This window comes from Argopecten irradians, unplaced genomic scaffold (assembly GCF_041381155.1).
Source record: "Argopecten irradians isolate NY unplaced genomic scaffold, Ai_NY scaffold_0088, whole genome shotgun sequence".
Taxonomy (NCBI): domain Eukaryota; kingdom Metazoa; phylum Mollusca; class Bivalvia; order Pectinida; family Pectinidae; genus Argopecten; species Argopecten irradians.
In genome coordinates, this window is record NW_027187555.1 from 24,165 (window position 1) to 51,519 (window position 27,355).

A 27,355-nucleotide genomic window follows, 5' to 3' on the forward strand; every position below is an offset into this window, starting at 1 on the left:
CAAAAGAATGATTGAGATAGTCTCAACCTACCTCTCTTACCTAAGGAGACATTAAAATGGGTCTGTCAACTGTGCGTCAATGTTCAATGTGCACAACAGTTAACAACACTACACTTAACAGGGAAATCTGTAATGGCTGAAATTAGAACACCACAGGATACATTCCTCAATATGTATGAAATATGATCATAATTTTAATAAAAATTTCTGTGTTAAGACACACTCACATCAAAACAAGAGAATGTATCAATACTAGAAGCTGTTATTTAGATGCAGGTAATGAATATCTTGAAATGCTAGTACTCTTATTGTAGGAACTCCTCCTTCGCTGGATGGCCCGGTCTTGACAGATAATCCTCCCTCACTGGATGGCTCGATCAGACAATCCTCCCTCACTGGATGGCCCGGTCTTGGCAGACAATCCTCCCTCACTGGATGGCCCGGTCTTGACAGATAATCCTACCTCACTGGATGTCCCGGTCTTGGCAGATAATCCTCCCTCACTGGATGGCCCGGTCTTGGCAGATAATCCTCCCTCACTGGATGGCCCGGTCTTGGCAGATAATCCTCCCTCACCGGATGGCCCGGTCTTGGCAGATAATCTTCCCTCATCACTGGATGGCCCGGTCTTGGCAGATAATCCTCCCTCACCGGATGGCCCAGTCTTGGCAGATAATCTTCCCTCATCACTGGATGGCCCGGTCTTGGCAGATAATCCTCCATCGTTACATGGCCCAGTCTTGGCAGATAATCCTCCCTCACTGGATGGCCCCATTTCGCCACATAAACCAGGTAATGTCTCAGGATATAGTTTTTAGCCCTCCATTATCAGGTGGTGGGCTATTTAGATTGACTATGGTCTCTGGTCCATTGTCCGTCAATCCGTCCGTTAACAATTCTTATTAGCCCTTATTTATCAGAAAGGGACCTGTCTCAAATTTCATATGCGGGTTCCACATAAGCCCTTAATTGTGCATAATGCATTTTGAGACTGATCCGTCAAAAGATGGCAGACAGGCTGCCATCTTCAATTCTTATCATTAAAGCTTGTTACCACAATTTCTCAGAAAGAGCTGAAGTGATTTTTCTCAAATTTCATATGCAGGTTCCCCTAGGGTCCTAGTCGTGCATATGACATTTTTGGATTGATCCTTCAACGAGATGGCCGTTTATAAACTTTTCATTCAAATGTTAAAGTAATGTACAAAAGAGAAAATAGCTCTTATTTCAGCTCTGAAACACTTCAGTGGGAGGATGGTTACTTGTGTTGACTTGAAATGAATATTCAAGTTATAAAGCACATCTAAATGTTTTATGTTTTACAGGTATTTTAAATGAATTACCGGTATACATTATTTTTAGGAAACTAAATATCTGCTTTCGTCCATCCCTTTACAGAATATTTCACAGAGGTAATGGTTTTAAATATTACCATACTTGGGTGTGTGTAACCTTTCAAACTTTCTGTATTCATCCATTGCTTATATAGCCTTGCCACTGCTCGCCTTTTCACCTTCTGTCATGTAGACATTAGATTTCAATTCTTTCTGTAATTAGAGCTGGTGACGGGTAAACAGATATACTGATCTAACTAATTTTCTAACTTCAAAGTACTTTTAAATTATAGAGGTTTTTTTTATTTCACATAATATACTGAGATTTTACATGAAGTAAATAAGATGTAATTTGTGGATGTAATTTATTCATATGCAAAGGTATTGGATCCTTTTTCACATTGCATGGCACTCAACAATTTATCGGACCAGATTGATGGTTTCAGTTATTTCTGCATGAATATATGAATATATAAGAACCTAGCTTTATATATATGTATATATATATACCAGCATGATAAAAAGCGTACATACAAATGTAACCAATCAAGACTTGGCAGACTATTAACATTGAATTTCTTTGTAATACAATTTCATGAAAGATTATTATCATTCATGAACATCGATATTTCAAATTCACCGGATTAATGAAGCTTTTTGAAGGTGTTAAAGACCCACTACATTTCCAAAACAGATTTTAATTTTTAAATTTTTACTGTGAAATAAGTTCAATAGTTTTATGGAATCTCAAAAGTTATCAAATGACCATTATCACTACACATGAATAATTTCCAGAACTTGGGTAGACTTAATGTTTATCCTCGTCGTCCTAGACGTGGTTGGCTATCAGTACAACTGCACACAGTAAAACAGTGAAATGAGCTTCTTTGTTAAGCAAAGGTTTACATATGGAACCTTGCATTTGTTTGGTGTTTAACCTCATCTTAGGTTAGCAATGAAGATGTTCTAACATTATAACTGTTATCATTTAAATTTTGTTTTGGAAACATAGTGGCCCTTTAAAGTGACATTTAAATGTCAAGTATATAAATGTATCCTGTTGTGATTGTGATCTTGATGTTGTACTTTCTTGGGTGATAATTGTTTTTCTGTGTCTGTTATGGCAGCATCTTTAGGGAACAATCAACTAAATGAAAAAAAAAGACCTTCAAAATGGCCCCTGTGTATTGAAGATTGAGCCCACGATAGAATTTTGACCTGGCCACTGATTGGCTGGTTTTATATATAATCATGAAATTCAAAAGTAGAGATGTTTTCTGACAGAGAATATTCCTACATAGCAATGATATGAATTTGGAAATTGCAAAATGTACTTTCTTTCAAAATGGTTACCCTGGTTGGAGTTTGAATTGAAGAACCCTAACTTTTTCTCTATCTATATTAAAACCTAGCCTTTAATAATAGAACACAGTAGCTAACTAATATTCAGTTGTTTAATACATTATAAAATTTACAAACTCCAACATTGTGGTCTATGAAAATTATTAAGTTGGTTAATCTTCTTTGACATTTCCATAAAATCTCCACTAATATCTTGTCATTCAAATAATTATGTTTCTTTCTTTGCCTACAGCTGCATGTAGTAGTTCAACAGTAGTTGCAACACCAAGTGATGTTTTATTTGATGCTGATTATGGTAAATATTCCTGTTAAAAAAATTGCGTATTTCATTTAACATATTTCAAATATATTGAAAGTAAACATAACTTAATTTGATTCTCCTATTGATTCATTTCATGTAAATTGAAAACATATCAATATATTGCTGACATTATACCTGTAAATGATTATACAATGAGTTTTTAAAACATAACCCTCTTTGTTTCATAACAGGTGAAACTTTACCTATGCCTATATTAACTAATGTATACATATATTTGAAAAAAATTATTCCACTATATGTTTGCAGTTGTACAAAAAATTTGGACGATTGGACCTGTTGGTCATCTCCTTGCCAAAGTTGGCCCCAATCTTATCACAGATCATTCAATTAAGTTTCTGCAAACAACTTTGAGTGATGAGGTAATGCTTTCTTTAATGTTTATTGCCATAATGCAGTCTCCAGTTTATCCAAGATATATTGAAATCTGGATCTACATCTGTGATTTGACAATAGATACATATATTTTTATTTTTCCCCTGATTGGTGATATCTGACATTTACAGTGAGAATGGATAATCACCCTGAAAAACCTAAAATAATAAGTTAGCAGGTTGTTTTAAATACTCCTTTTGAGCCTGTGAGCTTATCGGTATGCAATGGTGCTGCGTCCGTCATTTGTTTATTGTTCGTTCGTCCAGCAAATGGCCAGAAACATCCTTGGGGGAAATAGAACAGAGATTGGAAGGGTTGGGGTCTAATATGGGAAATTAGAATTAAATTTTAAAATTTCTTCAGAAAAGAGACAATGATTTTGTATTATTGTATTAAGAACATTACTACGGCATTACAAACCAGGTGAGCGATTCATTTAGCCAAAGTTGTGGACAAAAATACATATTTTGTATCTTTATCAATTGAATAAAACTTTCAAGTTAGAGTTTATAAAAAAAACGATAATCTTATTATCGTTAAATACTTGTATCAGGTAATTTGAGATGAAACTTGAGATACTCTTGAGTCAGGAATATATTTTCAGAATTTGATAACGGTTGAATGAAATTACTATGATGATTTATAATCTGTCAGTTGAGGTTTAATAAAGAGAAAGAATATATTTTCATATCTTAAAATAATACATCATTATTATGTTAAAAGTTCTCGTTTTCATCTTTATTTTCTGTCAAATGGAACATAAAAAAATCAAAAGTGAAAAAAAAAAATCAGTTATAGCAAAAATATATGTATGGTTGACGTGTCAACGTTTGTTCTTAATTGTTACAGGTCATGGATGCGTACCTATTTCTTTTAACATCAGTGTCCATGGTAAGTTTTAAGCCCATCATCATTACATGGGGGGCTATTCAAATCGCCTTTCGTCCATGGTCCATTGTCCGTCCGTCTGTCCTTTCGTCCATCTGTTAACATTTCTTGTTACTGCTATTTCTCAGAAAGAGCTATACAATATAAAGGGATCTTTTTTCAAATTTGATATGTAGGTTCTCCTAGAGTCTTAGTTGTGAATATTGCATTTTTGGACCGATCGGTTTTTAACAAGATGGCCGACCAGCGTCATCTTGGATTTTGATTGTGAAAGTTTAAAAACCAGAGAAAAGATCCTTCTGTCATTTGTCAGACATATATCATTCTTTGATGGGCGCTGTTGTTATTTGATTTAATTGCATGTGCTTGTACAAGTACATGCATGCATACAAAAACATAATACAGTTAAATTATGAATACATAAATATATACAACATTAAAACACTTGCACTTTTTACTCAATGTGATTAGCTATTGAAATATGATTTATTTTGGTTTAGAACAAAAGAATATATCACATGGAGACAGCAGTAGCCAAAGCCATTTTTGAAGATTCAAGTTTGATTCATGGTGGACTAAGACGGGTTTGTAATAATTATTTGGTCATATGTATCTTCAAATTCCATTGTGCAATGTGTGTTGTAATATTTTAATATTTTAATGTGGAATCATTATCAACAGAATGTGCTCATTTACCCCTGAGTCTGATGACAGAGTGATAGGGCCTTTAAAGAGAACCATTGCTAAAATTCCCCCTTATAGAATGCTTCTACTCCTGGGTTTCACCTAAACCTGATTTATATTCATGATCATTTGAGGAGAGCAATCTGTTTTTTTCATGAAATGATCTCAGATCTCAGATAGACCTCAAATGAAAAAAAAAAGTTTTAAACACTTTATTTAGTTGATACTCATAAAATTGATCATATTGATCCACTACCAAAAAAACTACCTTTAATGTCTGTCTGTCTGTCTGTCTGTCTGTCTGCCTGAGAATGTTCCTCTTGTCACATCTTTGAATCAGATAGATTACTTTGTACATATTTAAGTATCCTATGCCATTGCTAGCCTATATTCATTTGTAGTACATTTGTAACATGACATTTACTTGCATATTTCAGTTAAATTTGACTGACTATGATGTCATGATTGGGGCCGTTAATGAAAGCAATTCGCACTGGACACTGTGTGCCGTGTATCCAAAACAAAGGAGACTGATCTATGTAAACCCACTCGGAGAAACGCAGGCCAAGAAAGATTTGATCCTAATGAATTGGAGGTATGTTAAAAGTTCTACATTTAAACGCTTCTGGCAAAGATATTTGTGCAACAAAGTGGAGAAGGGGGTATTCAGGTTGCCCACCTAAATTACTGGGAATGATATTTGGTGACAGTATTTCTTACACATTGTAGCTGTACATAATTCATATCCGAGCAGAGATATGACCCTTGCACGTCCTTACATGACCCTGTCTGTATATATGACGTTAAACTATTAAAACCTACAGAGTAATACTTCAATGAATGTGTTGTCAATATTTTATATTACAAAGAGTGACCTCCTACCACTTTTTTTCTCCTTGATGCCATTTATTGTTACATCCAGTAACTAGCCTAATTAAGGTGTTATTATAAGATCATATTTGTGTACAGTATTAATATTCTTTTTAAATATTTTCAAAGATTACATGATTCAATAAGGAAAAGATGCGCTATTAGTATAAAAGTTAAGTGAGCCATAACTTCGCAAACATTTTGATATCCTTTCTTTTCTTCTGTAATCATTATTCTAGGTAAATTGAAAATTAATTACTATAAGATTTTATGAATTATTCTATGAAAAACCATTTAAAGGCACAGATAAACATGCTGGTTGCTTTAAGCATATTTGCCACAACACAGATTTTGTGCACTGCAATAATTCGCGTATTTATGCTTTATGTGTATTAAAACTAAGATGGAAATATTTCTTTATAACTACTATAAAATGTAAAAATGTGACATGAAATGGTAGACCATAACTTGACTACTTTGTTTAACCCTGTGTTCCATTCGCTAGGCAGTAAATTTTGTGATTTTTGGCAGTACTACCCAAATTCATTCTGACCTCTTATTTGACTTGTAAAATTAAAACACACATGTGTAACATTAGTTGGTTATTGCTTTATATTACAGGCGATTTCTACAATACCGGTACAATATTGGCATTGACAGCCCTCCAGCAGCATCAAAGTGGCTTCTAGACACACAATGTCATATAAAACAGTATGACTCTGTATCTTGTGGGATATATGTTTTGAAGGTAATTCAGTTTTATGTTCATTGAAACAGAGGTTGGATATTAATTTAGGTTTGTCCAAATCTAATATAATTTCCATGTGTGGATCTGGTGCGCTAAATCTTTGAGACCTGTGTCGTCTGCCGTGTGTCCTTAAACAATTTACATTTTTGACTTCTTCTCCAAAACTGCTGAAGAAAAGTCAATGCCTTTTGTTATCATTTTATTTATCATATTAATTGGAATTTCACTTAAAGATGCTTCACCTCTGACAAATAGTATTTTTTCACTATTAAAAACAGGAGCAGACGATTTAGTATTTCTTTTCAGTTACAAAAGTTACTTACTTCACACCATTTCCACCATTGAAAAGCTTAGGCTTCTAATTTTACTTCAAGTTAAAAATATAAAAATATTTAATTGCATCCCGAAAAAAATCTGTGGCACTATATCCTATTTGGAATGAAGTACTGATTGCACATGCACTGAAGGCAAAATAAATTATTTTATATTATTCTTTGTGTTAATTAGACATATATATACACGATTGAACACCAATTATTGTTCAAATGATCAATATCATTTATGCTCTGTCGGCGGTGGAGCATCTTTAATGTTCATCATAATTTACTTCCATTTATTATTACATCATAGTTTGCAGAAGATTTGTTGTCAGACCGACCTTTGCGTTTCAAATCCGCTCCAAAGGATATACTTTCCATAAGACTTGGGATAGCAACACAGTTGCTAGAAATATCAGGTAAGGGACATAAGTGTTTTAGTTTCATAATGTTGTTTTTTTCTATTAAGATATATATGCTCTATGTAAGTAATATCTTACTTGTATATCATTTATAAAATGTGGTTATTGCCCTAATAATTTTTACAACAAGCCTCTACAAAGTTACCAGGTGAATATGAGCATGGCCTTTTGGTGGAAAATTAAGTATTTTATGTTGGTGCAGTCCAACTGTACTCTTTATGATATGATTATTGTTTCCAGCCTTTTAAACATTTTGTTTTAATTGCAGAGCCACTTGATAGCTATTGCAGGGAGTGTTGTCTGACTGACACATCAGACTGTCTCTGGGTAAGGACAACATCAGTTGCTGTAGTACATGTGAACAAGTCTATTTTGTGTTTAACTTCCGTGGCTTACAACTGATTTTATGTATATACATGTAGAATCTAAAATGAACGTTCCATGGATACGAGTTCTATGAAACGAGTCTAAGAAGTTCAGCGTATAATGAATAATGAATACATGTACAGTATGCATAATGTAATAAATTAAGAAACAAGCCCAGGTAGATAAAATGTACACATTTGCCAGTATATCCCATTGTATGCTACATTGCTCCTTAGATTCAATGTGACTCATGTCCGAAGTGGTTTCACCGATCCTGTGTGGATATTCCAAGGCATAAACGGACATCAGAGATACAGACAAATCCATACCTGTGCAGGTTTTGCCTCAAAGATTATGAACCTATGGTATGTGTTATTGTTTTTAACAAAGGTATATTGAACATAGAGTTTAATGCCATACCGGGTCTGTCATCCTTTGTTGGTTCATCCAACCACAATTTAATATCTTTCCTTGCACCTCTACTGATTAAGATATAATGTGATTCAGAATGTTATTAATGTTGATCGATAATAGGCTCACAAGAAGTTTAGGGATTTGCCAAAAGGGAGTTATTTGGCTAATTATTGCTATAAATAACTTCTTATATTTTGAAAAGATTTTAACTGTCTTCCTATAACTACATATGTATATGATATATTTCTCTCATACCTACGGGTGTAATACTGGCTGGTCTCAGACAATACTGCTTCCATTTATTATTACATCATAGTTTGCAGAACTAGACAATAATGTTGCATATATTAAGTCTGTATTGCATGGCAACCATTAAAAATTATGACAAAATACTACAAAATTATTATTTTCTTGGTAAAATTTTAACATTAATTTATATGTAGCTTGCTTTTGCAATTAAAGTACCATTAATACCTCTAGCCCTCCATCCTTGAAACCTATGTGAGGCAGTTGCCAGGTACTGACAGTTGGTTCGTGGTTTTTCTGCGGAGTACTCCGGCTTTCCTCCACCAACAAACCTTGCACATCCTTTTATGATCCTGACTAAAACCCCAAACCCTAATCAATATAGATATATAGATCATTCAATGGCGAGGGCTATCACATGTGCTTTTATGTAAAACATATTTCATTTGATTTCATTTGACAGAACAAGGTACAGCAACATGGAAGGAGTCGTCAACTACGGACAAACCCTCAAAAGGTTAATAGGTTCAGATAGATTACATAGACACATCTTTTGCAGACATAAAACACAACTCATCAATGAAGACCACGATGACCCCTATTTTTAGTTATCAGCATTGCATGCAGTAAAATAGCATTAAAATGTTTCCATGTTGATACCAGGAATCAAATTAAATCTGACCTAGGGGATATGCAACAATTTTCTGAAATATTACATTAATGGGAATTTGTTTACTTTATATATGATTCAGTTGATAGGTAATGAAAAATGTTTCATTAATTATATAAGTATAGTGAAAAACGCCTAATAGTAGGTAGAAATATGGACTCATGAGCACTTGCACCTTTAATTATGGATACTTTGGGTTATGTCCCCTAGCAGAGACACAACATAGTCTATAAAAGTGGCAGTGTTTCTGCTCCTGTTTCAACTCTTAATATGAAATAATTATTTTTATTATAAAATGCTTTTCAGACCAGGAAGAGAAGCTCTTTCATTTATGGAACACCAAGAAAGAGTGAGTACAATTATTCTTTTGAAAATTTAATGTATTTACAAATAATCCTTAGTTTCATAAGGGTAAAATATTCCTTATGATACATCCATCCCTTATTCATGAATGATCAGGAAACAATATAAGCAGCTAACGCGCACCATTGGATATGCTGGAACACCCAATATATCTTACACATGAATTTGAATAAAAAATATGACATCCGATGCTTTAATATTTTATGTATTTACTGTATGAATGACCAGTATATATTTCTAATTTCAGTGAACAGTAATAACAAAGAAAATGGAGACAAGGTAAAGCTGTATATTTCACAGTATTTTGGTTTTTTTTACAATTTCATCCACATTTCTTGAAAACAAATGTGCATATGAAAGAAAGAAACAACATATCTCTCCGTCATTTAATGCATTAGTAGCCTGTTAGGGTCACATTGAAAAAAAAAATATTATGTTGTTAAAATAATAACGACTTAGTATGTTGTAATAACGACTTACTTATGTTGTAATAATGACTTAGTATCTCGTAAGAACGACTTAGTTATGTAGTAATAACAATTTAGTTATGTCATAATAACGACATAGAATGTCGTATTAATGACTTAGTATGTCGTTTTATCGACTTAGTTATGTTGTTATAACAACTTAGTATGTCGTAATAACGACTGGTACATTTGAATGTCGTAATAACGACCTAGCTATGTCGTTATAACGAACTAATATTTATTTTAATATGACCCTAACAGGCTTCCGTACATTATTGTTGTTCTCAAAATAAACCTATAACTTTGTTGTGCTTGTTATCTTAGAATATTACTGCTAGCAGACCGAAAAGACAACGGTTAATGTCACCTACAGCTGAAAATATGAAAGCTATGCAAAAGGAACAGAAGAAAGTAAGTTAATTTTCTATTGAGTTTTTCAGCTCACATTATGGATAGAACATTTTTAGGCCACCTGACCATAAGTCATGGTGACCTATTGCAATAGTCGTTTGTCCGTCCGTCGTTCTCTGTCGTGTGTAGTGCGTCGTGCGTCGTTGGTTACCATTTCCTCGTGAACGCGATAACTTGAGTAAATGTAAACCGATCTTAATAAAACTTTGTATGTAGACTAAAAATTCGAAAGATCTCGAACGAGTTTGAAAATCAACGTGATTTGATTGTAATTTATGGAGTTATTGCCCTTTGCACTAATAATTATTTTTCGACATGACATTGTGAACACGATAACTTGAGTAAATATAAACCAAGCTTAATGAAACTTTGTATGTAGACTAACATTGGAAAGATCTCGGACGAGTTCGAAAATCAGCTTGATTTAAGTAATTACTTAATTACAGAATAATTGCCCTTTGTGATAATAATTATTGAACCTTGTGAACACGATAATGCGAGTTAATATGCACCAATCTTAATGAAACTTTGTATATAGACCTATTAGATCTATTTTCCTATTTCATGAAGAAGACATCAGTTGGCTAGTAAATGACATAACTAATTTTTATCAAATATCAGGTGACTGTTAAGACCCATGGGCCTCTTGTTATAGAAAGTAAATAAATTTCTCCCGACAAGTAAAGTCTTAACAAAGTCACTGGAGACAAGGTAAAGCTGTGCTACATTATATTTCTTTTCTTCACAATTTCATGCATACATCATGAAAACAAATTGGCAAATGAAGAAAACAACATAACATTTTCTTGTAATTTAATGCATGAGATTTGCTTACAAATTAACAATAACTTTGTGTGCTTGTTTATCTCAGAGTATCACAACAACAAGAAATCGATTAGCGCCACCTAGTGATTCAGAACAGAAAGCTTGGGATGAGGAACTGAAGAAAGTAAGTAGCTTTTTAATTAATAATTGGGTATTTCAGCTCACCTTTTTATAAAAGAACATTAATTTCATAGGAAATAAATTAACTTTTCACAAAAGATAAGGTCTTAAATTGCATAGAAAACAGTTAATATAGGAAATCATTTTCAGAAGTTTTTGATTTAGTGAAAGGCTCAGTACATTTCCTAAACCAAAAGTCATAAGTTTATTAAAATGACTTTATGTATATAAGCATCAGAATATCTATATTCATGATCTAAAATGAAGTAATAATTACAACACCAAACTTATGCAAGATTTCTTGTGTAAATCCATTTTGATAGTGAAGGTTAAGTTCACGAACCTGCTGTATCCCAAATGGAATGCACTGTACCAGCCTAATCGAACCATACAAGTGTTTTGTTTCTTGAAGCTTACCACTTGGATGCATGATGGTGGAATGAAGATATTTCATTTGTCAGCAAAATGTTTTCTTGTACTTTGTTGAAAACAAGACCAAGAGTATTTTTACTGTATCTTATGAAAGAACCTAGCTAGATTATTTACTTCAATGTATGCCAAATATTCAAAGCGTATTTTTCATGGGGTGCCGCCATCATTGAAAAATCAAAACGCAATAATCTGTGCAACTGCTACGAATCCACAAAATGAATTGTAACACATGGTTTATGTCCCCAACCAAACACTACTGAACTGTAATTTAAGAAAAAATATATTGCCCTTCTGTTATTTAAAACATCATTTGGCTCTAATATTACGTATGTCAAATATTCAATAATACATATTGATATATAAGCCTGGTGTAAAGTTACAAAGTGTAGGCCATATATGTTCAGTTAATCTGTAGTATAATTAAAAGTGTAGTATGAATGATAAAATTCATGTTGTTGTGACTTTAAGATTTCTGAGCGGTTTCATTTTAAATCTACGGTAGTTACATAGTAGTTTTCTTGTTTTTCTTCTTTCTTATCGATATTTTTTGTCATTTCTTTGACAGGAAGATGAAATGATTTGGGAGAAAGAAATTGTAGCGCCACTTTTACCAATGGAAAATATACCTCCTTTTATATGGCCACAGGTAGAGTACAGCTATATCAGTATATAGTAAGACACACTTATAACAAACAGGCTTACAAAAAAGGAATGTTTAATGTAACATTGTGAGTTTTATTCCCCATCAAGCTAAGTCCCTCAGTAGGTCCAACCCCTGGGGACAGAGGGGAAGGACTCAGAAGGGGGAACTTTGATGAAATTTGGCTTAAGTATCCTACTCCTCATTAACCATTGAGTGGATTCTAACCATAATTGGTGTGAAAGATCATATGAGCTAGTTTCGACCCTAGTGACAAAGGGATGGGGCTTCAAAGGGGAACTTTGTTGAAATTAGGCTTTAAAATTTTACTCCTCCTTAATCCTGACCGGGTTACAACCATATTTGTCATGGAACATCTGTAGCAACAAATTATTCAAATGAATGACCTTGAAGGCCATTCAAGGTCTTATGTGTAAAACAGGCTAAAATCTTCAAACAACTTCTTGTGAATATTTACGAGGTCTAGAGACATGATATTGGACCTGCAGCATACTAGGATGAAGGGCTACCCAGTTTTCTTCAAATGTGACTATGTTGTTTTGTGCCAATAGTCAGACAGCAAAAATTAAAGTTTGGAGAGGAGTTCCATACAATTTCATATGAAATGAACATAAATTTAAGATACTTTGTATCATATAATTACAAGTATATTCATAACAAAGAACTTTACGTCAAAATGTATTCCAAGAATCCAGCGGAGGCCGCCTTTTTGTCTTCCAGTTATCTTAATTCTGACATCAGGTAATATTTCCTGACGTCATCTTATTGTTTCTGAATTACATCACAATGAATTTCCAGCCAATGAAAATCGCCCCAGGTCTTATTGCACTAGGTACATATTAATCAAAATTATTACACGGGCGAAATCACTGCATATCCGATGAATTATGTAATAAATATTTATATCACATGGTTCAGTATATAGTAAGAGTGATATAACCTTGACAAGTGAATTTGACAGATAATCCAACATCAATATATGCACCCGCTCTCACCCCCCACCACCACCACCACTGCAAAAAAGTTAGCGGTTGTGTGAGCTACTGGATATTCAGGTTGTATGTTCATCTGTCTATCTGTCCATCTGCCAACGATTGATAGATTACTCCTACTTAACCACTAGAGGGATTTAAAATAACAAATAAATGTACCTCAACATTTCGAGAGTGATACCCCATTAATACAAAGAAAAACATAAGTTTATCTCCTAATCATGAGTGGGTTTTGAGTTTTATAAGTTCAACGTCCTTTTAATAGCCAGGGTCATGTAAGGATGTGCCAGGTTTGGTGGTGCAGGAAAGCCGGAAGAACCCAGAGAAAAACCACCGAACTGGTGACCCATATTTTGAGGGCTTGTGGTAATATGTTGAGGAGACATCTTGACCGCTCTGCCACCACAGCCCTTCGTTATCACGGATGAGTGTTGTAGTTGATAACAACAAAAAATGCATGATACATATACAAATTTGACATTTCTAATTAATCCTATTTCTTCATAAACAGAACATGGATGAGGATAACGAATCTGATGATGAAAGTGACAAAGAAGGGAAACTGTCAATGGATGACATTGAAGATGCAGTAAGTACCATGGAATAAGAAGATAAACTACATTTTTAGTACTGCTAGATTTAATTATGATGATTACACTGTGTATTCTCAGAATTGGCCATTTTATGTTTGTTTTCCTATCTTAATTGCCATTTCAATATCTTTCTTGATGTATGGATTTATTAAATTGAATTTAAGTTTTTTAACTGTCCAATAACACTTATTATGCATTATTAGGCAAAGGTGAATATTAACGGACACATAATCTTTTTGCTGCAGATACCAATCCTGTATCCCACTCTGACGCTTCTTCCATCTGGTAAATTGCCAAGGTAATTATAAGAGTTAATGATAATGAACTGCATGTACTATAATTGAAAGAAATGTTACAATTTAAAAGTTATGGAAAAGATAGAATAAATAACAAAATTGCAAGTGACACTGTCACCGTTATATGTATGAGCTAGCTTTTAATTGGAAGTTCTGATACCAGCTTATACTAGCTTATCCTGAACATTCCAGAAACGCTTCATACCAAAACTGTAACCACAATAATATCTCAGCAAAAATGGACGATCAGTTTCTTTGGTCCTATGTAGCATCAAATGTTATGGTACAGTAAAACTTATTTATAACAAATCTGTGGTTGATATAATGCAGTTATGTTCATACTTCGTAAAGGTTCTGTTGAGATATCTACATTGACTGTGTAAGTTACTACAAATGACTATAGCGAAGTGGTTTTGTTGTACACTCTGATTCATGGCGTGGCTTTGAAGTTGCGCATGGCTTTCTGTAATCTCCAAAGTTTCTGTAAGCCTGTACTTTGTCAGTTTTTTTTAACTCACCTGGTCCAAAGGGCGATTGAGCTTATGTCATGAGGTGGCATCTGTTGTTCATCCATCTACATTTCTTATCAATTGCTACTAGTATTCATAGAGTTCTAAATGGATTGTAACCAAATTTAGCCAGAAACATTCTCTGAGGAAGGTAGGGAATGAGAACAGAATTTGTAAACATTTTGGCTCTGACCCCCTTGGGCAGGAAGAATGGGTACCAATAGGGAAATTAAAGCTAAATCAATGATCCTGTATCCAGAACATTACTTTGCATTACAATACCCAGGTGAGCGATACAGGCTCTCTCGGCCTCTTGTTTCATGATATGTCTTCATTTGTACTATGAATGGATAATAATGATAGTTAAGTACCAGATAAACACCTGGAGTATCAAGGATGATAGTAACTTGATATAGATGAAGGACTACTCACTTTGAAAATTACATGCTATTTTATTGCTTTCCAGCTCTTTTCATGAACAGTTTATGAAATTACCAAATCAAAGACAAACATATGGATATGGTCTGATGGAGATTGAAGCAAAGGTACACCATTTGTTTGTTTAAATGCAATTTAAACTAGAACTGTTACCAGAGTGACCGACTGTTACATCCCACTTGGGCTAATTAGACTTTGTAATTTGTAATAACTCCATTAATAGGGGACATTACAGAACCCTAAATAGTTTATTCAAGTCCCCTTTATGTCAGCTAGGGCTCTGTGTACTAAATGTTAAAATCTGTCATACAGTTTATGAGGAGTTGACGCCAGACAAAGTTCTGTTGACAGACAGACAGGCAAAAAACCAATTCCAATTGTCCCCCTTACTTTGTTGTGTGGGGTATACTTATTAATGATATCAGTTCATTTTTATACAATTAAATACTGTTATCAGTCTCCTGTTAAGAAAAGTTATAAACGTGTACGAGAAATTTCTTTGTCCGCAAGTTTTCCTTGTTAATGAGCATGTATCTGGTAGACTGCAATGAAACGATGTATGTAGTATATTGATTTGGTAAGGATTTAATTTAGGACTAAGAATAAGTTCCATAAGTTTGATGTGCATGAATGAAATAGTCTTCTGAATAGAAGTATAAGGTCATCATCACAATGGTTTAATCTGAAACAATCTAATTACTCCCACTCAAAGTCATATCAACCACATGCATGTAAAGGACTTTGTATCCAATGTTTTTTTTTGTTTTGTTTTTTCATTACAGGCATTGATGGCAATCGAGATGTGGGTCATGAAGACGTTTTCCAAAATAATCCCAAGAGAGTATGTGAATTTTGCAAAAAAATATATACAAAAATGTTTTCCAATAACAATGTATCAGAATGAAACTCCTTCATTTTGTTAAATAATAATGTGTTTTGATTGAGTGAGATATTAATCAATTATCACAAGAAAATTTAACAATGTCGACAATTCCATGCGATATGTTAAATGGTGTTTAAATACAGTAAGACATTATATAAAGTATTCAATACAATTAACTCCTGTTCTCTTTGTTTGGAGCAGCCGGTACACAAGTTGGTCAACAGTGCGTGGTGCTGAGAAAGAACTGATGGATGCCATCAGGGAATCGTCGGTGTAAGTAAAACTTAATATGTTCATTCATGCTACAAGGCTCAAACTGTTAAAGATAATTTGATTTGCTTTGTCTGGTCCCACATTCTTTAATCTTGTCTCGGTTCTCGTACAGAATCATATGTTCATTGAAAAACCAAACATTAGAGTCATGTGTAACTTAAAGCATGGGATTATTGTAGATACTATGATACAGTATTAAGTATGATATCAAACTTCAAAAAGTAATAACCACATATAACATACCATATAATTCATGTATCATTTGTATCATGTAATTTCAGTAAAGGAGAACAGTATACAAGACATGTCATCTTGAAAGAAACTGTGACTCAAGTTGTCCAGAAAATCAGAAAAGTTACAAGAAAGGAAGCGATCAGACGGTGCTGTGTGTGTGAAGCGGAATCATGGGGAAAGGCAATCAAAATATGCATGAAAATGAAACTGTAATAGTATTCTGTAAAGGGCTTCATATATTTATGTTATTAATTCATACTTAAAGTTATATGTGTCATATTTTTCATATTTGCGAATCAAGAAGAGCTTCTAATAGGTCCTTCTCCACCGAAAATTACCAACATTTTGAAAATTACAATACTTTCAATGCACAGGTTTTATTTTTAGAAATACGAATAAGGACTGCCAAAAAACGTCTGCAGTGCACTGAAATTAGTACACAGGGTCAGACCATGAAGCCAAATTGTTGTTTACAATTTCATTTCACATTTTTACAGTATTTCTAATAATCATTAAGTAATTTCTGAAAGATTATTTCCATCTAAAGAAACATGAATTATAGAACCACGAATTTTACAATGCATCTGTGTTCTCACTAACGTTTATAAGGCATCATGTATGTTTCCTTGTCCATTTGAAAGATTTACACAGCTTTATTGATCAAACCAGAAGGTTTCAATATATTACTAAAGAAAAAATAATATGTCAAATATTTTACCAATTAATTTACAGCACATATAACTTTAATCATAACTCCACTATTCTGGGGATGACTTGAAACTGTATGTTTACTTTAACAGATGTATGTACCACGAGTACAGAAAGATTTAAAATATGGCAGATCTTTTCGCCAAGAACTTGTATTTTGGTTCGTGAATAAGCAGCAAAATTATATTCAAGGCAATTGTGATAAACCAATAAAATCATGTTATATATTAGGAATACATTTATTATTCAAAAAACATGACCATGTAAATTTAGTGCGAGTCTGGCAGTATTATTGGTAATTAGAGTAATGCTTAGATGTTATGTGGGTTTATGTTAAATAGAATAAATGTAATATGTTAAAACGCAATATATATAAAAGTAATAGATAAAGTATCAAAATATATTTTAACATAATTACATGTAGAGAATTACAGATGAATAACATATGAGAGTAATAGATATAAAGTATCTACTATGCTAATTATGTTCTCCGCCTCCATAAAATATATGATTTACAAATTTAGTAAATTGTCATAATGTACATGTGTGTGTTTGAAAGGCTTGGTAGATATCTAATATTTGGTTGATTCACAGGATATATTCAATCTATATCAACATCATAACATTCCAACAATTTGTGAACATATTATGTATCATGTTGTTGATCAATCCAACACTGAAACATACACTTTTTCAATAATGAATTTATAAAGCTACAATTAATTAATGTAGTGTCAGTACAATTCCAATTATTCTTATGTTTTGCTTGATTTTGCATGTGTACATTACAAAAAAGAAAACGGCTGATCAATAGCATGGTGGCATTATAAGCAGTTGCTATAAATTATTTTTTTCTCTGTCACATACTCTGGAATAGACAATCAATGTATGTTATAATACAAAATTGCTGATGGTGTAAATCATGTAAGTTATTTGTCTCTGTGAAGTCATCATTTCAAAAGACAAATTCTGATGTAAAGGAAGTGATATTATGTAAACTTCATACCACCAACGGCAATGACAATGATAAAGTGATGCAGCAAAGGACACTACGACTTTGTAAATATCCATTACATTTCATTATCATTCAGTGGTTGAGTTAATTGTCTTGTGACTTAAAAACTACAGTATAAAATACAGTTGACCATGTTTGAAAACTTGTTATGATATACATGTACATGTTACTACATTTTTGTTGCAATGATTGATGTCATTGTTATATCAGTTGTTGCTAATAATTGATATTTTTCGTTTGTAAATAATGAGTGAATAAAAATTATTGTAATGACATTTGAATTCATGAAAATCTGAAGGGCTTTGTTAGCGGACAAAATTTGCCAACAATACGGTACTAGAATTACACATGATTTACTGCATTATGCAGAAGGAAATAACAACCATGGATGGTTAATTTTAATTAAAAAGGCCTTTCACTACCTATCATATCATGGGAATTCCTGTACAATGTTTTGTTGTATTTTACCTTTTCTGAAAGTGTTATTAGATTGAACTTATTAATCAATGATGATACTTAAGTATCTTTCCTACAATTATTTTTTCCTCTTTTTTACCACTGTGGATGTAGACATTGAGATCCTATTATGTCACATTTGTTCATATCGTGTGCTTAGATCATGTGCATTATGATGAGAAATAAGCAAGACATAAAGGGATGAACTATTGAAAACTACATGAAAATAAGCTCATGCAATTTGCTGATGATAACAGCCTCAATATTGATGGAATATGGAAAACACTTCAATGTCTCTTGAATCTTTTAGACCAATTCACTAAGTTGTCTGGTTTAAATCAAATACATGTATTGAAAAACAAGGCATTTGAAGTGGCTCATAGAGAGGAAAAAATATGTGCATAACATAACTTACATGTACACTGGATTAATTATATATTTATTGTGTTTGGTATTATTTCTTGTGTTAATTGGACAATTCTATACACACAATATAACACCAATTATTTTTCAAATGATGACTATTGTTTTTGATCTGCCGCTGGTGGAGGATCTTTAAACAGCATCATCTGATCCTATATTTATGGGATAGAATAGCAAGAGACTACTTTATCTCTGACATATGCTATGCAAAATATGAAGATTATGAAATTGGAATACTTTTGCAGAAGAAAGTATTGTTGGCTAATACTTAAAAGCAGTGAGAGTGGTTAGCACATTGTATTTTGGATATCTTGATTTTGAAAACTGCATATTATGAAATATAAAGTCAAATTCATACCAATTCTGCAAAAGATATATCTATACTTCAAAAGTCATAAGCTGATATATAATTTTGTAAATGTTTAAATATAACTTTGTACAATGCTACTTTTACATCAATGAGCAGAGAGAGATCTTTTTACATAGATGGGGATCCATTCCCGCTATGAATCTCCCAGAACACACTTAATAACTGATCTAAGTCTGTTTTATATATCTACCTGTATATATTGTATTAGTGTGCATTGTCTGTCATGTTTATTATGTCATGTTAAGATAAAAGTCAAGAAAATGTTAATGATGAAAATAATATTGCTATTGTCTTCCTCATAATATATCCTCTCATGACTTTTTTATAAACGTACCATAAACGTGAATACTTCCTTGTTGTTATTTTTATTGTATCTTACAATAACGATAATATCGAAAAATACTGACAGCTACAGTACAGAAATGGAATGAACGTATCTCTAAAATTCTTTATTTTGTCATTTGAATGGCTTCTGTGCTATGAAGAGAAATGGGTTGCTTTTGTACAACGTTTTAAATAGATAGGCACAGTGACATATATTGACATTAAAACTTATCACCTCACAAATATTGACAGTAAAACCTTGTCACCTCACATTTGATGACAGTAAAACCTCATCACCTCACAATTATTGACAATAAAACCTTGTCACCTAACATTTAATGACAGATAACCTTATCACAATATATATATTGACATTGACCTGCATATACAGAAATGGTTCGCCACGACCCTCAATACGTGGTGGTTTAATAGTTTGTTTTAATCAAATGAAATTGTAAATTTTAATTTTTAAATATCACTAGAAGGTTCTTAAGGATGTAAGGAAGTAATACTATATAGACATGCGTTGAGGTGACGGGCCTCCTATGTTAGACTATATGGAGATGCGCCGAGGTGACGGGCCTAGCTCCTATGTAAGGCTATATAGAGATGCGCTAAGGTGACGGGCCTCCTATGTAAGGCTATATAGAGATGTGTTGAGGTGACGGGCCTCCTATATTAGACTATATAGAGATGCGCTGAGGTGACGGGCCTTCTATGTTAGACTATATGGAGATGCGCTGAGGTGACGGGCCTCCTATGTAAGGCTATATAGAAATGCGCTGAGGTGACTGGCCTCCTATGTAAGACTATATAGAGATGCGCTGAGGTGACGGGCCTCCTATGTAAGACTATATAGAGATGCGCTGAGGTGACGGGCCTCCTATGTAAGGCTATATAGAGATGTGCTGAGGTGACTGGCCTCCTATGTAAGGCTATATAGAGATGCGCCGAGGTGACGGGCCTCCTATGTTAGACTATATGGAGATGCGTTGAGGTGACGGGCCTCCTATATTTGACTATATGGAGATGCGCTGAGGTGACGGGCCTCCAATGTAAGACTATATAGAGATGTGCTGAGGTGACGGGCCTCCTATGTAAGACTATATGGAGATGCGTTGAGGTGACGGGCCTCCTATATTTGACTATATGGAGATGCGCTGAGGTGACGGGCCTCCAATGTAAGACTATATTGAGATGTGCTGAGGTGACGGGCCTCCTATGTAAGGCTATATAGAGATGCGCTGAGGTGACTATATAGACGGGCCTCCTATGTTAGACTATATAGAGATGCGCTGAGGTGACGGGCCTCCTATGTTAGACTATATAGAGATGCGCTGAGGTGACGGGCCTCCTATGTTAGACTATATAGAGATGCGCCGAGGTGACGAGCCTCCTATGTTAGACTATATGGAGATGCGTTGAGGTGACGGGCCTCCTGTATTTGACTATATGGAGATGCGCTGAGGTGACGGGCCTCCAATGTAAGACTATATAGAGATGTGCTGAGGTGACGGGCCTCCTATGTAAGACTATATGGAGATGCGCTGAGGTGACGGGCCTAGCTCCTATGTAAGGCTATATAGAGATGCGCTGAGGTGACGGGCCTCCTATGTAAGGCTATATAGAGATGCGCTGAGGTGACGGGCCTCCTATGTTAGACTATATAGAGATGCGCTGAGGTGACGGGCCTCCTATGTAAGGCTATATAGAGATGCGATGAGGTGACGGGCCTCCTATGTAAGGCTATATAGAGATGCGCTGAGGTGACGGGCCTAGCTCCTATGTAAGGCTATATAGAGATGCGCTGAGGTGACAGGCCTCATATGTTAGGCTATATAGAGATGTGCTGAGGTGATCTGGGCCTCCTATGTAAGGCTATATAGAGATGCGCTGAGGTGACGGGCCTCCTATGTTAGACTATATAGAGATGCGCTGAGGTGACGGGCCTCCTATGTTAGACTATATGGAGATGCGCTGAGGTGACGGGCCTCCTATGTAAGGCTATATAGAAATGCGCTGACGTGACGGGCCTCCTATGTAAGACTATATAGAGATGTGCTGAGGTGACGGGCCTTCTACATGTATGTTGGACTATATAGAGGTGTGCTGAGGTGACCAGCCTTTGAAAACTATTATCAGAGATTGGTCATATGAAAATAGTTAGGGAGTTAATCATGGAAAGTCAATTACTTGGGAATAAGTAAGTATTAAGCAAACAAACAGTTTTGCAAAAGACCATACAATTCACTCTACACGTGCTTGATTAAGAGGCAACTCGGATGAGGGTTATTCTCTATTTAGTAATACTTCACTCTTTTGTAAGTGTGTGTTCAAAGTTGTCAGAATGGAGTATACAGTTCTACTGAAGTATTGTGTTTTAATTTTGGAAAGAAGAACCAGTTTGATAAGTATGGACATTGTAAAACATAGAATACATCTAAACATGTTCTAAATTTCCCCGTGGTGTTGCTGGGATTTACCAAGGACATTTCTTTTTTAAATCCTTGCATTTACTTAGTGATCATCCGGGTACGTACATGTACATGCACATAAGCTATTTTCAGACATACACATTTACGTGTTCAATTTTTATATATTTTTAATAAAAGAAAACAAACACAATGCGGTTTTAATATGTTATTTCTTCTAAATTCAACACTTCTTTGTGCAAGTTGTCAAGCATTTATGGGGAACATACATCGATTTTGGGACTCTCTGGACATAGTTTTTTTCCGAATTTTTTGATGTGCAAAATATACTGGCTGGCGACATATTATCGTGAAAAAAATAGATGAACTTCAGTCTTATTGGGATTAAAAGATGCAAGCGATGCTTTTGCCCACCTGTTTATCTTATCTAAATCGCTATTAAGTACGTTAGTTCTGCTGTATATTCCAATTAAACCTTGTAACATAGTTATGCATTTATCTATGTAATACAACTTGAGGAACAACATAACAGAATAAATATACACACAACATGTACCATTACAGCTTTCAGTGTACTTTTTCAAGAATAATTAGTAAAATAAATGAAACGTATTCTTTAGTTGCTTGTGTATTATCCATCAATTAAATAAATTCATGCCATCTATCCAATCTGCTGAGAAAGGCAGAGTAATAATATTTCTTTCTTAAAGACACAACATTATCTTAATTTGTGAATGGAAGATTTATAAGCAGAAGCATATATCAAATATTTATAGTTTATGTTTTAAGATGTTGAATAATATAGGAGTACGTGTCATCATACACTCTTCATTCAACAGCAAATATAAACATTATAATATACATGTATTCATGTAAAGTTACACTGATGAAAACACTTCCAAATATACAGCTTCAACTCCATGTATTGTCATTTTTCTTTTATTGTACTATATATAGGGAACCATGAAGGACCATATACCTGAAACACATTTTTATGGTAATCAAAATCAATGTATACTTTTGTGCACACAAAAAAGATGTTCAGATGATGTAATTCATTACATATACATGTACAGCATGCAGTGTTTGAAGGATTCTACAGTCAGACCAAAACACTGATTCTAAATTTAAAATACCTGTATTATTGGGATTTGTTGTAATGAATGTCCAACAGGAAAAACACAAGATACTTAACTTAGTATAGTATTTAATCTGTAATATCATATTTAAGCTGATACACCATGTATGTCTTCTAAATACTACTAATGTATTCAAAGATTCTTTTCACAATCCAGTTTTATGAAGAAAATATCCATGTACCAGTCTACATTTGTAGAGAATAATGGAAATGATAATTCTACAGTTTTTCTTTAGTGAACATTGAAATAAACCTGTACAAAAAAGGATATTCTTATATCCACACACACCTGAAAATGTGTCTCCTTTGTTATGATTTAACAAGATTATACAATAGTTGAAACATATGTTTCTGAAAGAATTTCAAAATATGTTTAAAAAATACCAATAATTTCTTAACATTCCTTGGATTGTCTGACATACATTGCACTTCATGGTCCTAGCAAACATTTTAAATACATGGCTAAACAGTTGATTTTTGTTAAAAAAAAAAAAAAAAGACGAAGAAAAAAGTTATACTGCGGTTATATCTATTGTCTGTGAATTTTCTTTATTTCTCAGGAAATCTTGTTTTCAGACTCACTCTCAGCTGTCAAGAAACTGACATGAAGACACAGTTGTTTGTTACATTTTGTTAACATTATTTGAAGCACCTGATCACTACAAGATATGCATGCAATCAAGGATCTTTGCAATTTTCCCAATCATAGGGACCATTTTCAGAATTAAGCGGCCAATGGTAAAGGGGCCCATCCATAATTATCCCCACATGTCTACATATAAGGCCAAAAATATGTCTGTTTAGTATTTAGGGTTACATTGGCAAAAACATAGGGTCGGTAGGTTGGGAGGATTTTTTTAGTGTCTTTCACTCTGAAATAATGGCCAGAACTGGAGTTTGAGATCGAAATCCTGACTTTTAATTTTTTTTCGTAGAAAAGTGGTAAAAAATAGGGTCGAGGGTAAAAAATTAAGGTCGGTCGGGTAACCCAAAACAGAAATATTATTGTTTTTGGCCTAATATATATATATATACAGATGTATCCATGCAATCTCCCAGACTCCCACATATAAAACAATCTGTTATTCAAAATAAGGACAAAGACTGATTTAATTATGATTTATTGATTTCTGGTGGATGACTGCTGATGCAAGTGCATATTTTCTCTCCTAACATGCATATGCATACACCTAAAGTTGTTTGCGACATGTACATGTGATGTACCGTGTTTCGTATTTGTCTATCATTATAATCAGAGATTTAAATAGTATTGGGATAAGTAACTAGGGCTGTTCTCGCGATATCACGTACACACCTATTGTTATCGTAAACGGATGAACGGTTACCGCGAGACCAAGCCGTGCGTCTGCGCACTAATAGCTGGAGGCGAGTTATCCAACGCATGCTCCATATTAAATAGTCAACTATTAACTGTTGACATGGTCCTCTTAAAGCCGCATTATCCGTATCTTTCGGGGTCCGTAAAAAAACCGGCAAAAAATACTGCATAAAAGCTTCAAAAAGTTACGAACTTTCCCCAAATTACAAGTCTATAAAGTTCCGAGATCCAAAGATATAAATGTTTAAAAGTTTGATTATTTTGCTGTTTAATATGCATGTCGCGCCCATTTTGATAGATTGACAATATCCGAATATCACGTGACCGAAAACCTAAACAAAATGGCGTCTTCAGACGTGAGTATTTATGGCTATCACTCATACCGTAACACTTTATTTTATCCGTAACATGGAAATTTTGTGTTGAGAAATGAAGTCTGGGTGACTTTATGTTCCTTCTGTTATTCACGACAGTATATATTTTGAATGATATTGCTGTAATCAACACAACTAGAGAAGCCAAATTATGAGGGGCCATTGAAGGGTAATCTTCATGATACACTGTAGTTGATAGTATCGCGATTTCAAAATTCGTATGGGCGTATATTTAGTAATGTTAATCGTAAGTTGTGTTCATCGATGGCACATGAAACAGTTATTATGTGAAATGCTGAGTTAACAAGAGTCATGTTTGTACTTAAGACAAAGACCTGTACAAGCTTCGGCTATATATATAACATCTAACCACAGTAGCTTGACGTTCTGCCAATAATGCATAGGCCTAGCATAAATATGAAAAATGACATGTATATACTATATAAAAACGTGGGCTATTTTTTATAGTATATAGGTTATTTTAGCTATTATATAGGGCTATTTTAACTAGTATACATTGTACATGGTGTCAATACTATAGTTTATGCTATATATTATTAACAGAACGTCGAGCTCCTTTGATGTAAAAGGAGGATCCAGCAGCGAATCGAATAAACTTGTGTAAAAGAAGCAGATCGGTGTGATTTGTACAGTGTTACATGTAAATACGGTCTATATCACTCAGCTGACGGAGCATGTTTCTTTGGCTCAGACAGTAGGCCTAGTTTTTCACACCAGAGTTCGATATTGCATAGTCTAGAACATTATGCACCCGCATCAATATATGTATATTATAATTATGACAAGGATTTATATTTGAGACATGCATTTACATAAACACGCTCATGGTTACGGTCAATAATTTGGATAATGAAATAGTTTCAAACGCACAATGTCATGATGGCATCCATTCTGTCAAGATATTGCGGTATAAATCTTAGTAACTTTGGAAGTTAGAATGACAGTATGATTAAAAAATGATTCAACAATGGTATAGTTTCATTAATTGTATGTTTATTTAATATTTTTACATGTTAATCAGAAATTTGTACAACCACATTCACACCACCTACTCTAATTACACCTAAAACCACCACATACAAATTTTAACAAATCACTTTTGATAACATCATTCTATTATTTGCTGAAATTCTTTTTTTTAACATGTTGAAATCTAAACATGTATGTTCTAAAATTCAATGGCAAAGCACATATTAAATAGCATAAAATGGCATTCAATTACCCATGATGGTCAACTCATTCGAACATTTGAATTGTTATACATGTACATCTTAACATGTACTTTCTTACAAAGGGAACGTATTTTCTTCAGTCTTCACAGATTATTTCAGAACATGATTTTGAAAGTGACCATGATTCTTCACCAGAGAGGCCTCCCATAATTGTAAGAGGCAGAGGACAGAAAAGAGGGGGCAGGGGACAAAATAGGGGTAGACGGCAAAGGGGAAAGGGGACTAGAAGGGGAAGGGGAGGAGGTAGAGGACATGGTAGAAGGCCGAACCAGGGAAATGAGGCAGTCTCCTCTCTTGAGCAGAGTCGACAAACTATGGAGGTATATGGAGAGTATAATTATAACAATTGACTTGCAAATATTATTATTGAAATAATTCTAAATATTAAACTCTGCATGCTTCTAAAAGAGTAGAAAACAATGGGTCACAGATACTGTAGTTTTGTTGGTACATAATGTCAAAATGTATAACATGCATGTCAAGCATACAATTACAGGAGGGTAACTCAATCCTGACAAGATAATAATGTGAAGACCTAAACATTGAAGTCATTATGCAGATTTTGATTATCAATCATTTCCAGAATCTTAATAAGCATATATAGTCTGCATCAATAAATATGTTCTTTTATAAATGTGTTATCTAAGCATACACTGATAGATGCAAAATATTGGTGTAAATAATTCTTTAGTCGGTTATAATCAGACTAACAATTATATATAATACCACAGGCCAAGGTAGATTCCCTTGATGAGACCCAAATGAGAGGTCTTCTGAAGAAATTGGTGAACAAATGCCCTAGCTTGGCCTTTGATCTTTTTTGAAGATAAGGATGGAGGTGATGGTGGGGGATACCATCCGGAAGGAGGGACCTCCCCTGACTGGTGCAGTTGTGGAAACTGCAGGCAAATGCCCACCCTAGTTGAGAGGGTTTGTTGCAACCACCAGCCCCAAAACTGCATTACCATACTGCCCGTAAATATCATAGAAGCATTTTCATTGAAATGAGTG

At 34.1% G+C, this 27,355-nt stretch overlaps 2 protein-coding genes across 5 annotated transcripts in view; both read left to right on the forward strand.

Annotated features, from left to right (window-relative positions):
- LOC138311698 (uncharacterized) overlaps positions 1–457 on the forward strand; it is a 13,400-nt gene extending 12,943 nt beyond the window's left edge. Inside the window, exon 8 of the mRNA XM_069252944.1 lies at positions 315–457. Coding sequence (XP_069109045.1) covers positions 315–457 — 143 coding nt within the window. The remainder of the gene's footprint in view (positions 1–314) is intronic.
- Positions 385–19,810, forward strand: LOC138311695 (uncharacterized). 4 transcript variants are annotated; one of them, XM_069252940.1, is made up of 23 exons: positions 385–792; positions 1,399–1,412; positions 2,929–2,991; positions 3,265–3,377; positions 4,240–4,281; positions 4,779–4,862; positions 5,400–5,557; positions 6,454–6,580; positions 7,211–7,316; positions 7,588–7,646; positions 7,922–8,050; positions 8,809–8,862; positions 9,322–9,364; positions 9,626–9,657; positions 10,170–10,256; positions 11,128–11,205; positions 12,199–12,279; positions 13,798–13,875; positions 14,125–14,177; positions 15,151–15,229; positions 15,905–15,963; positions 16,207–16,278; positions 16,560–19,810. In XM_069252940.1, the coding sequence occupies exons 5-23, from the start codon at positions 4,243–4,245 to the stop codon at positions 16,723–16,725; spliced, it is 1,584 nt and encodes a 527-aa protein (XP_069109041.1). In that variant the 5' UTR covers positions 385–792; positions 1,399–1,412; positions 2,929–2,991; positions 3,265–3,377; positions 4,240–4,242; the 3' UTR covers positions 16,726–19,810. The 4 variants fall into 4 exon arrangements, 3 of the variants coding, with proteins under 3 accessions (XP_069109041.1, XP_069109042.1, XP_069109043.1); XM_069252941.1 differs by lacking the exon at positions 8,809–8,862; XR_011206723.1 differs by lacking the exons at positions 15,151–15,229; positions 16,560–19,810 and having other exon boundaries at positions 16,207–16,256.
- The last annotated feature ends 7,545 nt before the right edge of the window (positions 19,811–27,355 follow it).